The sequence below is a fragment of the Choloepus didactylus genome, chromosome 1, assembly GCF_015220235.1.
Source record: "Choloepus didactylus isolate mChoDid1 chromosome 1, mChoDid1.pri, whole genome shotgun sequence".
Classification (NCBI taxonomy): domain Eukaryota; kingdom Metazoa; phylum Chordata; class Mammalia; order Pilosa; family Megalonychidae; genus Choloepus; species Choloepus didactylus.
This window is the reverse complement of record NC_051307.1, coordinates 91,967,432-91,982,812: the sequence shown is the minus strand read 5'-3', so window position 1 is coordinate 91,982,812 and position 15,381 is coordinate 91,967,432. Positions and strand designations below refer to the sequence as shown.

At 43.2% G+C, this 15,381-nt stretch overlaps 1 protein-coding gene across 1 annotated transcript in view; it reads left to right on the top strand.

Moving 5' to 3' along the window:
- The window catches only part of ITGB5 (integrin subunit beta 5), a 116,970-nt gene that overhangs the window by 31,997 nt on the left and 69,592 nt on the right, over nucleotides 1-15,381 (top strand). Inside the window, exons 4-5 of the mRNA XM_037837336.1 lie at nucleotides 2,506-2,755; nucleotides 10,624-10,792. Of these exons, the coding sequence (XP_037693264.1) occupies nucleotides 2,506-2,755; nucleotides 10,624-10,792 (419 nt within the window). The remainder of the gene's footprint in view (nucleotides 1-2,505; nucleotides 2,756-10,623; nucleotides 10,793-15,381) is intronic.

Below are 15,381 nucleotides of genomic sequence, written 5' to 3'. Positions count from 1 at the left end.
TTAATATTACCCTCTTCCTTACACCACTCCCTTTCTAGAAAATTGGGGGAAATACTTCTTTTTAATATTTGTGTATATTTGTGTGTGTGTGCTTTCTTAGTGATCATTTGTCTTAGAATTTAATGCAAAGAGATTTCTCACTTCAGAAAAAATACCCTTAGCATTCAAATAGATACCCTCTTAGCATACAAAGACACCTGTGTATCACATCTTGTTTCCTTCTTTGCCTTCATGATTAAATCAGGATATTTTAGAGTGAATTTTAATGCCCGAGACTGTTGCCATTCAACTCAAGACTGGTAGAATTCTCTGTCTCTCTTTTAATCTCCCAGGAAATTGCCTTAATAATTGACTTTTGAGGAGAACTGAGTCCAAAATTTTCCTTCCTTTGGAGCATTTGTATAGTGTTTATATCCATTAATCTCCTTTATTCTCCATGATAGTTACTGATGCAGAAACTGAGTAGCAAGTTGAAAGGGGCCTGTGCCTTCTGAGTCCCTGGGGCGAGGTCTGGATTCCAACCCAGCTCTCTGGTCTCCAATCCTAGTGCCCACTTCCCTCCCCATGGCTGCCTCCCAGCCTCCCTGAATCTAAGGCAGTTCTCCATTTCCTGGTCATAAAGTGTCCATCTGTTAATTACTCATGATCCACAAAAAAGTGGAAGTGGCTAGGAATTTTGGAGAAGGAAACTGTCAGCAGAAAATGCAGAAGGCCCTGCAAAGAGGCCTGGAGTTGGGCGGAGAGGACATGATTGCAGCCTCTATCCTTTGGGGGTCTGTGGTCTGCTCATCCAAGGGCCAAGGAGGGTCTCCCCTTCCCCCACTCCTCCCTTCTTCCTGCTCTCCACCCACTCCTGGGATGTGGCATCCAAGGCTGGGAGAGCCCTTGTGGAGGAACCCACTCTTGTCTATCTGATGGGAGCCAGGGACAGATGTTGCAGCCGTCCGGAATTCATTCCCGATGAAATCTTGAACATTCCTCTGTTTGAGTCAGATATGATGGTTTATAAAAATAGGCTCATACCAAACAGGCAACTCAAACTACGTCAGTCTTGAGGCAGTTAGTACAGTTCATGTAAAGACAAGTCAGGGGAAGCAGGCTCAGAGCTTAGGCTATAAATAATAATTATAATAAGCATTCTCATTTGCTTTACTGCTTTGCTTATACAACTCTTCTGTCCCATCATAGCCTTAAACCATCCTGTGAGTGTTGTTGTTATTTCCATTTTATATTTAAGGAAACTGAGGCTCAGATTGCATACCCAGTAGAATGACAGTGTAGCACTTGGACTAAAAGCTTTTGGTCATCAGATTCTCTATAGTTTAGTGAATGAACTACACTTTGTTTGGGGTGGGAAGGAGAAGAGCTAGCATAGAGGTTTGTGTTTCCTATTCTGCAAGTCCAAGAAGGCTTCAGCTTGCCTGCTGTCAGCCTGGGATGAAAGATTAGTCTCTTTGAGACCAGGCTGAAGGCAAGTCAGATGCGGAGCCGTTGGGCAGGGTGAGAGCACCTTCACTTATTGTACCTCTAAACACACCGAGAGTGTGTCCAGGTTTCAGATGTGTGTGGACAACCCTTCTGCTCTAAGATAACTAGGGCATCTCTTGGTACCTGGAAAGGTTAATACACCCAAGGGCAGATAGAATTACCTGGTACTGTTTCAGTCTTAACTGGTTCTAAATGACTTGTTTTTAGAGATTATGAAACAATCTAGTGATCATTATTCTGGCTTGATCCTTCGGGTGTTGCCCTGACTTGGGCCTCTCTGTAAACCCTGTAGGGTGAGCTAGCAGAGACCACACCTCCCAGACACTGTCTTTTCCCTTTGTTCTCTTCCTCTGAATTAATTCCCCTTTCCTCTGCCCATTGGCTATCTCATTGTAGAACTGAAAATTATTTTCTTTCTTGTAGCTAGTAGACAAATCTAGAATTCTTTTTTCTTTACTTTTTTTTTCTTTTGGAAAAAGTGCTCCCCCACTCTCCCTTGCCTTGTGCATCTCCTTCTCTCTCTTCCTTATCTCAGTTCCTATTCACTCTGTCCCTACCCTTCTTTTGTTTGTTTCCTCTCCATTTTCTATTTCACACATGCTTTAACAGTCTCCTCCCTGTGACATTCCCATCTTGGCTGGTTCCTTCTCTGGTATTGGTGGGTGGCTAGTGGGCTAATTTCCACCCAGTTCACATCCGTGGAATTGTCTGGCTCACTGTCCACAAATTACCCAAGGGTCCTTTTTGCTGAGAACACAGAACACCACTTAGGATCCTGGTGGTTAAAGAGTTTCTTGAAAAATGCTGAGCCAGGTGTTTGAGAAAGAGAACCACAGCGCTTAACCCTCCGTACCCCGATTCCCGGCCTTTAGTCACTCTACTTCCAAGAAAAATACTTCTTCTGGGAGGCACACAATCACCAAAGCAAAGTTAGAGGTGGACCAGCTTTGAAAGCAAAATCCCTACCCCTGGCAAATTGCATGACCTCTAATATGCATGATTTCTCTGCTGGCACAGGTGACAGGACAGCCTTCCAGCTGCAGGTTCGTCAGGTGGAGGATTATCCCGTGGACTTGTACTACCTGATGGACCTCTCCCTGTCCATGAAGGATGACTTGGACAACATCCGAAACCTGGGCACCAAGCTTGCTGAGGAGATGAGGAAGCTCACCAGCAATTTCCGATTGGGGTTTGGGTCTTTTGTGGACAAGAACGTCTCCCCTTTCTCCTACACGGCGCCGAGGTACCAGAATAATCCATGTATTGGGTAAGTGGCCAGGTGTCCATCTGTTGGGTATTTGAGGGTGCGGAAATGCAGTATGGGGAAACTTAACCCAAAGAAACCATTGGGGCAGCATATTTGGGAGGGGTGACTAGGGTTAGGTGTTAATTTGGTTAATAATCGCTTATGTCCTGTTCTTCCCCTACATGTGAAGAAATGAACTGTCACAAGGTTGCATAAATGTATAAGCATCACAGCCCATTTATTTTTCTGTCCACCTTACGCAGCGCTGTTTTCTCACATTAATAGATTTTAGAGACTGTCCTCAGGAAGTGATGGAGCCCAGGAGGTCAGAGAGGGAGCAGGCAGAACAACTTCAGCTTTCCCCTTGCCTGGAGTAACTGAGGTGCTTGGGGGATAAACGAATTCAATGGCTATCTCTATTGTTTGTGTAAATAGCTATAACTGACCCTGACAAAACTAAATTAAAATCCTGGTTTTTAAAGGTATGAATTCTTTTTTTCAACATAAGTCATGTAACTCCATCAGAAAATGTTTGACAAATTATTAGAGAATGGGAGTTTCTGACCATTGCAATAAAATAAATCTAAAACCGTATAATGGCTCCAACTTGGTAGAAGTAATTTCTTGCTCACTTGAGTCGAAGTGGGTTTCCTGATCAGGGGACACTTTTCCTCCAAGCAGTGATTCAGGGACCCAGGCTCCTTCCATCTTGTGCGCCACTATCTTCCACAGGTGGCTTCTAAGTCCGTTATGCAGGGAGGATCACACTCGAGTACCTTAAGGGCCAGGACTAAGAGCCTTTGCCAATTCTGTCCCCACATTCTGGTAGAAAGAACTGAATGTGCAAGGAGCTAATTCAGCTTTATGCCCAGGAAGACATGAAATGGGTTTGGTGAACAGGTCTCTGCCGTAGGGTATTTGGGGAGGGGGAAAGAGTTGGAAGAGACCGTATCTTCCAACTCCCCTAATACAGCCTCTACGAGGTTGGTGTGTTTCTTTTCTAGTTTTTCAAGTGATCCTTTAAATACTAAGATTATGCTATATTATCAAACAATGAGTGGTAACTTCCAAGTTTTTCATGCCTCATCTACATATTCAACTTTAGTGAGGTTTTTGGATAGAAGGCCCACCAGATAGTCACTATACAAGGAACCACTAAAACTTAAGTGCTTACTAAGTGTCAGACACTGTGCTAAACGCTTATATAGATTAATTCATTTAAATCTCATAACAACCTTTTGAGGTCCCTAAAGTAAGCCAGATTTTACAAATGAGAAAAGTGAAGCTTAGAGGGAATAGATAACTTACTTCAAGATTTTACAGTGAGTAGAAGGTAGACCTGGGATATGAATCCAGATAAGCTATTTTCAGAGTCTACATTCACATTAATATCATGCCTATATTTCCCACCCAAATTACACTACAGTACAGATACTTTACCTGAGGCCGAGTAGTAATCCCGTTCTAACACCATGCCTATCCCCCCCACTAGGCACTTGTCTGAGGGCAATATTAGGCTATGGTGCAGTAACAAACAACCCCAAATAACAGTACAAGAGTTTATTTCTTGCTTGTGCAAAGTCTGATGAGGATTGAGCTGCTCTCCTTGGCAGCTGACCTTCAAGTGGTGACTCAGGGATCAAGGTTCCTTCCATCTTGCCATGTCATTCTCCACTCTTGGTCTCCTTGACTGCCACCAAGGGGGAGGGAGAGCTGGAGGATCACACAGAATGTTTTTAACCCCTGAGTCTATCTCTTCCCACAACTCATCTTTGGCAACATCAACAGCTCCCAGCTCCAGGCTGGGGTGAAGGGCTGATTGTGCTGGTGGTCTTTGGGTTTCTGAATATCCTTCTTGATCCTTCTGCATTCTTCCAGAAGCTAACTTAGATCTTCCCCAGGGGTTGGGAACTGATGATGGAAAATAATGATGGAAAAATAATAAGAAAAGGAAAGGTTTAAAATACAAATAAGATGCTGAGTTCCTTAACCATGGAGAGGCACTAGATGCTTCATTTGCTGGGTTTAGCGTCCTCCGTGGTCACAGGTCACTGCTGGCATTTTGATTATGCCTGTCCTGTCTCCCAGCCTCCTTTTCAGCTGAGCCCCAGTGACAAATGTCCTATTGTTGGAATTTTGCTTCTTACCAGGAGCAATAGCATCAGCATCTTCACCAAAACTTTTTTTGGCTCTATGTGATTCTTTTCACCTCTGCCCTCTGACTGGGCCCTTTCTCCTGACCGAGAGGGTGTGTCTCCACTTTCATGCTTTCTAAGACTGTCCAGTAACTGTGAAAAGCTAGACTGGAAGCTGGCAGAGGATGAAGTACTGGCTCTGAGCACTCAGCATTGGAATATTAAAGGTTATTACACATTACTTATACAGAGCTCCTTCTCTAAGCCCAGTAAGGGAGAACCAATTGCAGACAGTAAAATCCTTGACATCAGTATAAAGTCCACTGAGGAGCTTCTCATGAGACAGGGAATCCAGTGACGTATAGGAGCTTTGAAGGAAACATCAGGTCTAAGTGATGCACATCTTTCTCTTCTAAGCTGGGCAGTGTACCAGGGAGTTGCTGTAGCTCAGTGAGCAGGCTGAGGTTTCTCTCTCCACTCTAGGCAGTGGAACACGTGTGGTGTCCTGGGGCTCCTTGGAGAGCACACTGTGAACTGGGGGATATAACTAACTCATCCTGGGCCTGATCAGTGACTCGATGGGCTTTGCCTCTCTGTTCTAATGACACTGTGAATTTGTTACCAACATATTTAAAAGAAAAGATTGAACCGAAAAGATTGAACCAAAAAATAACCAGGATTTCTAGGTTTTCTTGAAAACATAGGAAGAACTGGTAACACTGGGCCTGTACCACTTGTTGTTGGCGACAGCAGTCCCTAGCTTGCCTTGCTTTGCAGCTGCCCTTCTTCAATTGCATGCATTCTGTGCCTGGGCCCAGTAGAGTTTTGTTTGTGATCTTTGTTTAACTATCTTTTCTTCCATTTAATAAGGAGAGGAAAACCACAGGCTTCTTCTCAAGCTCCAGTGACGCTTTCAGTTAACGTTATTCTGTCCTGTGGTGGTGGGAGCAGCAGCAGCTCCCAGGAAGTTTGGGGGAGTTAGGGGAGTCAGCAGGATTGATTTTACCCCCTTTGCAGAACATCTCAGAGAAAAGAGAGTTGGTATGCACAGGGCTTTCCTGCAGTTGACCCTCCTTCAGCTCTGGATGTTTCTGCCAAAAGGTCTAAATGGCAGACCCATACCTTCCTACCTTAGAATGCGCCAGAAATACCAGAACTGAAAAAGCAGTATCAGGGCTGCCATAGGAAGGAAAAGGGCGTAGGGTCACATGGTCGTCAGATTAAAGAGCTCTTTTGATTGCTATCCTGAGCTATAGGAATGTTTCTGTGGGAAGAGTCAATGACATGCACTGATAACAGGATCTGAAGGCTTAATCTGCTGTGTTATTTTCAGTTCTGAAAACTTGCTTTTGTTAGAGGTTTTGGGCTTTTGTTGAAATATATGCAAACATATAAAAACCATGTAAAAACATTTGCACATGAAAGAACGAATTTCTTCTCTTATTTCTATTTTTCTTACCTTTTGTGTATTTTCCCTAATTGGTCGTAGTGTTCTTTCACCCCGTTGAAGGTATTGTTTCATCGTCTTAGGCATCTCATAAGATGAGAAGTCTGCCATCAGCCCAGTCATTTTCCTTCTCTCTGGTGGCTTCTAATATTTTTTCTGTTTTCATATTCCATAATGACATGCCCTCAATGTGCCTAGATTGAATTTACTTTTACTTATGGTGTTCAAAATTTGACCTGCATGTTTAATCTGAGAATACATCTTTCTTTGTTCTCGAAAATGTTCAGACAGTATCTCTGCAAATATTTCCTCTTCTATTCTCTTCATTCTTTTTGACACTTAGATGAGTGTTGCAGCTTCTCATTCTAAACTTCATGTTTCTTAATTTTTCTCCCATAATTTCCATCTCTTTATTTCTCTTTCTTAGCTGCATAATAGGAAATTTTTTTCCAGTTTACTGTTTCGTTCTACAGCTGTTTTGTTTTTGAATTTCAATGACTTTATTTTTCATTTCTGTAATTTTTATTTGATTCTTTTTCAGGCCCTTCTGTTTTTCATAATATTTTTTTCAGGGACTTCTGTTTTGTTTGTTTGTTTGTTTTATTTTTATTTTGTCTTTTTTCCCCAATATCCTGTTCTGGCTTTTAGTTTCAATATTCCTTCATCTCCTTGAATGTTTTAAATATGTTTATTGTAAAGTATTTCAAATCATTCTATCTCTATTTCTTGAATTGCAGATCCTTCAGTTTGTTGGATTTGCTGACATTCTTTCATGGTGGTTTGTTTCTCATGGGGCTTATATTACTTTTTCATTAGCTCATCTTCATCAGAGGTGGTTTCCATCAGAGGATCCCATTTCCCTCCATCCCCACTCCCATCCCTGCAGGGAAGTTTTATGTTTGCTACTGTCAGGATCCTTCAGGACCAGTTTTCTTGTTAATTTCTCATTTTGGGGTTCTTTCACCATAAAAGTAGTGAATTTAGAGTTGTTTGCAGTACAGGCCTGGAGTTACATTTGTGGATGATTGTTTTAGTTTCCTCATTGCTGAAGCAAATACCATGCAATGGGTTGGTTTAAACAATAGGAATTTATTGGCTCACAGTTTTGAGGCTAGGAGAAGTCCAAAATTGAGGTGTCACTGAGGTGATGCTTTCTCCCAGAAGACTGTGGTGTTCTGGGGCTGGCAGCCAGGGATCGTTGGTCCTTGGCTTTTCTGCCTCGTGGCAATGCACATGGTGGCCTTTCCTGGCTTCTCTCTTCTCTTCCAAGTTCTGCTGATGTACCGCTTCTAGCTGCTCTCTCTGGCCTTCCCTCTCTCTGTGGCCTTCCCTACAAGGCCTTCAGTAAAAGGTTTAGGATCCATCCTGACCTAGCTGGGCTACATCTTAACCAAAGTAACCTTATCAAAAGGATCAAAAAGTCCCATTTATAAGAGTTCATACCCATAGGAGTGGACCAAGTCTAAGAACATATTTTTCTGGGATGCATAGCTGCAGACCACCTCAGTGATTCATCTCACTCATGGCCTGGAGTGGATGGTAAACTTCCTTGCCTCCTTCCCAGGTTAGAAGCTGGAGTTTTCTGTTTTGGGTTTTTAGTGATGGGGCAGTTCTTTGTAGCACTCGGCTCTATGCAGAGAGCCCTATCCTAGTGCTGGACCTTGCACAGGTCTGAGGCTTATCATCCATTCTGCCCTTAGGGCCTCTGTCAAGCCCTGACATATCCAGGAGCTCTTGGCATGAGCTCCTGCTCATCCCTCACCCATTATTCCTCTTCATCTCTGGCACCTGGGATTTCCCTTCCCAGCTTCCCAGTGGCTTCATATTAAAAAGAAAATTTAATTATACTTTCTCCAGCATTTCTATATATTTAGGGTAAATGTCAGCCTGTTGCATAGCATTGTCCCAAAGCATATAGATTATTTTCTGGTTTTGCCAAGATGTATTGTCTTTTCTTGGATTCACTTTTTTATACACACACTCCCCCAGGTTCTCTAAGTGTGTATGTGTATGTGTGTGTGTATATTTAATTTCTGTTTTCCTTGTTCATAATTCTTAATTTAGTAACTGTGTACATGACCCTACACTGAGGGCCCTGCAGACACAGACACAGCCCCTAGAGTGGGGGCGGGAGGGTATCCTGGCATGAGAACCTGAAACATGCAGATCTTCAGGACAGTCAGACAGCAGTTCCAGGGGCTTGAATTAAATAACTAGTCTCAGGCAAGATCCTATTCCAATGGTTGTTAAGACATTTGTTTTCTTCTTAGTAACAAATGACTGATTGGGTTATAATGAATTCTCTGTAACAAAGGCTTCTCTCTGGCATACACATTTTCTAATTCCTAATTAATCATAATTCTCTGCAATAACAATGCATCTGCTTATTGGTGTTTACAGGAGCAAAAGCGAAGAGGTAAAAAAAATGCTGAGCTTTAGCTGAGCTTTTCACAGCTTTTCTGGTTTTCTCATTAAACAGCAACTATTATTCTGTTCCTCTCCTCCCTTTCCTCAACCATCCCAACCAACCATGACAATAAACACACACGTGACATCCTAAGTCATGGATGGGAACAATACATCAGCATGGGGGAGCTTGGGGCAAGTGAGAGAGGGGAGTTTGTGTATATTTACTTCCTTCTGGTTCTGTTCATTTGTCAAAGAGCTACAGGTGGGACCTCCACTCAGCTGCTTCTTCCAGCTGGCAGTGTAATTTCCATGACTGTTCTCTTTCTGACAAAATAAGACAGTAATGAAAAATTGGGGTTGCCTGCATCACTGGCTAAAAAAGAGTCAATCTGTTCAGGCACAGTGAAGATTTGGGGGAAGGAGGGAGCAAAACAAAGGAAAATCACGTTACAGGCAGCCCCTAGCTACTGCTCCCTGTGCAGAGAGCGCTATGGAAGAAGGGCTGGTTCTGCCCAGATCTGGCCTCTTAGGGGGAACTCTGCACTGGTTGCCTGTGACTGGTGGATGGGGAGTGGAGAGGCTTCTTAGAAAGCCGAAGATTGCCTCTTTCAGGGAGGAGGGTTGCTGCTCAGACTTGCTGCTTCTTGGCGGCAGGCAGGCCGGGGGCCTCTAAGCAGTCACTAAGCCTGTTTCTCTTCTCTTGCAAATGGCTGGAATTGGGCTAAGCCTTTCCCCAGGCCTCTGTTAGTGCTTGTTTTTCACCTTGTGCTCTGAAAGACATACTTTCTTAACAGAGTCACAGCCCTGCACAGTCTGGTCCAGCCTGCCTCCCCAGCCTTGTCTTAGCCCGTCCTCACCCCTTACCCTCTGCACTGCAATCCCACAAGCCTTCCTCTCCCCTTGGGCTCTCCGTGCTCCCTCTTGCCACAGGGCTCTTGCACACACTCATCTCTCTGGCTGGACCACTTTCTTTCTCCCCATTTATCTAGTGTACCCATTCATGGAAAAACGCACGGCCCTTCTTCTTATTTCATCAGCTGTATAATGGCACTGGGTATGAAGCTGAAACTTCTAGAACTGTAATTGGGACCTGTGTTCCCCTAAGAGTGGGGCCACCTGAGATTTCCCACTGCAGATGGAAGAAGAGCTCACCCAATATTTCAGAAAAGACATGGCATGAACCTACTATTAGCATGAAATACTTCCTTCTTTCCAGATTTCCAGATATAACATTCCATTTGAAGACGGTTAGTTTCTAAGGGATTTCTACATCTAGGTGAGCTGAAAGATTATAATGGCAATATTTATAAATGAATGAAGAGACTGAAAGAATGTTTTTATTCTTGTCCCATTTAGCATCTGAGCACGTGCCAGCACACTGTGTGGTCTCTGAGTGGGTTGACATGAAGGGGCATCAGTGATAATTTGTCCCAGGGCAGCAGCAGAGTTGAAATGAGATGCTGTTTCATACCTAGCTGTGCTCACATGGCCCTCCATGCCCCCCTCCCTCAGCCCGGAAAAGCCTTTCCCCTCCACTCTGCCCAGACCACACACTGATCCCACACAGCTCTTGAGAGCCCGCCTCAAAGTCTTCCTCTGTCCACAGTAACCTACTTTTGCCTCTTCTACCTTTGAACCATTTGTCCATACCATTCACTCAGCACTTGGTATGTGCTGTCTTGCCTGCAGTTTAACACTGAGTGTATGGAGCGTGGGGACTGTTATTTATATTTGTTTTCCCCACTGTGCCTGTCCAAAGGGCACATGGTAGGTGCTGGGTAAATATTTATTGGATGATTGGTGCCTCTCAAGACCCCTCAGTGAGTGTACAGAGCATTTTGTTGGTTAAGATTTAGAGACAGTGATGGAAAATGGACTCTTCTCTTCTTTCTCTCTAGTTACAAGTTATTTCCAAACTGCGTCCCATCCTTTGGGTTCCGCCACCTGCTGTCTCTCACAGACAGAGTTGACAGCTTCAACGAAGAAGTTCGGAAACAGAGGGTGTCCCGGAACCGAGACGCCCCTGAGGGGGGCTTTGATGCGGTGCTCCAGGCAGCTGTCTGCAAGGTAAGCTCCCTTCGGGTCCCGTCCCTGCGTGGGGCCGTCAAGGTACAGGGCCTCGGTGTGGGCGCCGGCGGGTCCCCCAGGAGATGGAAGATTTTGAGCCGCCCCCACCTGTGGCTCGTGTCCATCTTATGTCAGAGGGTGAACTCAGTGGACCCTTGAGGAAATCTACAGCATTCCAATCAGCTGGTGCTCAGGAATGGACTCAGGCTTGTGTATATCTGTCTCAGGGTGTGGCTGTGTGCAGGGATACTGTGTTTGCCGGAAGTCAGCTGACCTGGGATTATACACTGGCTTTTTTGCTTCTTTTTTAGGGGCAAAAGTAAAGGTCAAGACATATCATAGATGCTTGTAGAACTTTCTGGTCTGATTTTGGTAAACCTTAAGATAACGCCCGCATGGCTCTATTGGGGAATCCAGCTGAAAAGAGAATTGTGTTTCATTTTTGGTTGCCTTTCTATTTATTTGGTTTTTTTCTTCCTGACTCTCTGTTATTTTGAATCCAGAGGGAGGAAACTGACTTCGGTCAGAAATGAACTCATGCTTTGAGAAGTTTCAATCTCAGCAAACTATGTAACTAAAATGTTAATAACTTAATCTTAAAATAATTTCCTGTGGTCAAAACAACCTAATAACAACAACAAAAGATAGAAATAAAAATCACTCTTGGATTCACTACCCCGACACATACTTACAAATTTTTGTTTATCTTTCTAGTCTTTATGCATACATCTAGCTTTTTTTCTGTAGTGGTTATCATCAAGCATGTATATCAGTGATGCTTTCTTGAAAATGAAGGTTGATCCAGCATAAGGGGGGTGCTGGGGACTCTGCTCTTTGCGGAGGACCTGTTAAAGGAGGTTAGAACTCGGTTTGGAGAGGCTGCCTATCTGCGGCTATTACTCATTTTACTAAGTGATAAGCACTTAATTGCCCACATCTGGGAGGTTGTATTCAGTGTGTCACATGCTCACTTTTCCTCTTCACTTAATCCTGGGCAGGATGCTGAATGAGCCACAGTTGTCTTTTTTGGGGGAAAAAAAAAAAATTTTTTTTTTGAAAGGTAGACAGAGAGGGATAAGGGGAAGGAAAGGTCTGAAGTAAAGCAGTGCCTTCTCCTGCAGTCCTCTTCTTGTCCCACCGTGGGTCACTGCTTCCTTAGGCCCCCGCCGCAGAGACATGGGGTGGGGTGCGGTGGCTCCCTGTCCAGCCAAACTGTTCACTCTGAGGCCCCTGCTTTTTAGCAACTCGAGAAAGCCAGATGGAACGTGGCCAGAATGTGCTCCACTCTGAATCTTTCCAATGCTTCACAAGATAGATGGTTTATAAGTTTGCTCCAGGAAGAAAAATTATATTTTTAACTGGCATTCAGATATTGATGGCGTCGTCTTCACAGACATTCAGCCAAATTCCACTTCTTGGCAGGGAGTAAACTGTGCTGGGAAGACGTAGGATCCTAGTCATCTCCCCCCTTGAGAATTTTGTGAATTTTCTTTTTTCAGGAGAGGAAATCATCTCTATAGCTCTGGAGAAAGAACCCAATTAAGGCCTAAGCCATGTCCAGTTATATTAATTCTATTTGATTAGATTGATCAGAATGGCATGACTGAAGGCATGAACCATAGTGATCTTTGAGAAGCCATGTACCCACTCGAGCACCTCAGAGCCATCCTGTTCTATCCAGACTGGTAAAAACATTCTCTCCTTTGAAAACCCAGTATTTTATGAGTCAAGCATCTCAGAGGAGATGGTAGCAGATTTCTTAACTCATTGCCTGAACCTGGTGTGTGAAATTACTGTTGACTGGGAGACATTTTTTGAGCTTTCTATCTGTTGAGGTTTTCTCTTCCTCCTAATCATGGTTTTTGCATCAGGGAAAATTAATAATTGCCTGGAATTATGAAGTCTATGAGCCACCGGCTTCTCTCTTCATCATTTCCTTTCCTTTGTGCTGTCAGTTTATGTTTGGGTACATATCAAGTAATTTGTTTTCACTTTAAATAACCTATTTAAAACAAATGTCATCCTTCTTATAAGCCTTACTTATCCTAGCAAAAAATTGGAAATGGATTTTGGCCTACCTTTTGATGAAAGACTATGCAGCAACCCTACCATTAAATAATATTTAATGACTTGATGATACTTAAGATAAATTAAGAAGGGGATGGAAAGCAGATTGTAAAACAGTATGGATAGTCTGATGCAGTTTTGCAGAAAAAAAATACGGAAAAGATTGAAAATAAATAGACCAAAATGATAATAAAAGGCAATAGAGTTATGTGTCTCAGGTTATAGGATTATGTGTGATTTTACTTTTTCCCTTGTGATTTTATTTTATATTTACCTAAATTTCCACAATGAATGTGTATGATTTTTTATTATGAAAAATTTCAAACCTACAGAAGTAGAGAGAATAGTGAAATTAAATCCCTCGTACCCATTGCCCATTTTTTTTTTAATCATCATTTTATTGAGATATATTCACATACCACGCAGTCATACAAAACAAATTGTACTTTCGATTGTTTACAGTACCATTACATAGTTGTACATTCATCACCTAAATCAATCCCTGACACCTTCATTAGCACACACACAAAAATAACAAGAATAATAATTAGAGTGAAAAAGAGCAATTGAAGTAAAAAAGAACACTGGGTACCTTTGTCTGTTTGTTTCCTTCCCCTACTTTTCTACACATCCATCCATAAACTAGACAAAGTGGTGTTTGGTCCTTATGGCTTTCCCAATCCCATTGTCACCCCTCATAAGCTACATTTTTATACAACTGTCTTCGAGATTCATGGGTTCTGGGTTGTAGTTTGATAGTTTCAGGTATCCACCACCAGCTACCCCAATTCTTTAGAACCTAAAAAAGGTTGTCTAAAGTGTGCGTAAGAGTGCCCACCAGAGTGATCTCTCGGCTCGTTTTGGAATCTCTCTGCCACTGAAGCTTATTTCATTTCCTTTCACATCCCCCTTTTGGTCAAGAATATGTTCTCCGTCCCACGATGCCGGGTCTACATTCCTCCCCGGGAGTCATATTCCACGTTGCCAGGGAGATTCACTCCCCTGGGTGTCTGATCCCATGTAGGGGGGAGGGCAGTGATTTCACCTTTCAAGTTCCATTGCCCATTTTTAATGAATATCAACTCATAGCCAATCTTGTTTCATCTGTATTCTCCACCACTTTGTCCTCCATTATCTGATGCACATCCCAGCTATCATTTGTAACTATTTCAATAGCAGACTTTTAAATTTATTTTTTTTTTTTAAGTCCTAAGCATTCCTGACCTTGTTTACTGAGTTTCCTGCTTCACCCTGATTTGCCCAGATTCAAGGCCCTTCCACTCAAGATTCCTCCTGCAGACTGAATGTAACAGAGTGAGAAGGCCTGGAATCTCCTGGAATTGGATGTGAACCTCATAAAGGCTGGCACTGGCCTGGCAGTCCCCTGCAGCGCTGCACGCTCTGCTTCCTCTGCCCCAGTGCCCTTGGAGATGGATCCTATCTCACGCGCCACAGCAAGCTCTTTGTTCTGGTTTTGTGCTCACTCTGGTTTCCCAGGGATGGATAGTTAGATACCAACTTGTGGGATTTGGGGGTAAGGAATATTCACATGACTGACTTTGAATCCCACCTCTAGGGTCTGCCCTGTGTTTATTGGAAAGCTGCTCTTTGTATAAAGAAGAAAACTGTCTATTCCTATTTAGCATCTTGCCTCTGTGAATTTTGAGTTGTGGAAGTTTTGAGTTGCTGTATTTTCTCTAGCATGTCACATTGCTAAGGAATGCGGTGTGCAGGAATTCCAGGGTACTGAACCTGGCTGGATTTGGAAGGGGAGAAAGCCACCAGTTTTAATTTATGTTTACCCAGAAACCTACTACTGAGCCTGTTTATATTTTTCCTTGGTTAGAATAGCAGTTTCTCCCATGACCACTTTTACTGCTCTCCTAAGACTTTCTGGGTATTGATTCTAAGTTGTTATTCTGAGACTGTACAGGTGGAACTGTGATGAGTAGTTCAGATGGGAATTGTGGTGGCTGCTTTCCTCGTCTTCTGACATAGGGAGTGCCCTTGGCCTGGAGAGGATGGGGGTCTGGAAGGAGCGCTGTGTTCCAGGTACCACTTTGCTGTTCTTCAAGGCTCTCAAGGTAAAGAAGTTGCTTGCACATTTGACCTTGGTATATCCTGGCTCCTCAAGGTTCTGACTGCTTTGTCCAGTCAGCCAGAAAATAAGGTCTGTGCAACCCAGTGCATTTCTCATTTTTGCCTTGCTTCTAGTGCCCTAGCATTTATCTTCACATCCTTTAGACTCTGACCAGTTTTAATCTTCCTTGTCTAATTTTGCATTGTGTATTAAATGTTTAAAGCATTGTGTGTACTCTTAGAAATAGGTGAATGAATAAAGCTTCAGGTAAACAAAGTAAATTTACATGGTGAGTAAAACATTTGAGGATGGATTGATCCCTAGTCCTCTGGGCAAGTGCGTCTTGATCTATAATGGAGACCGCAGCTGCTTAGGGGCTGGTGGGGCAACTTAATACTGGCAAGACTATATGCGGGAATTCAAATTCGGTGATCTCTAGAAA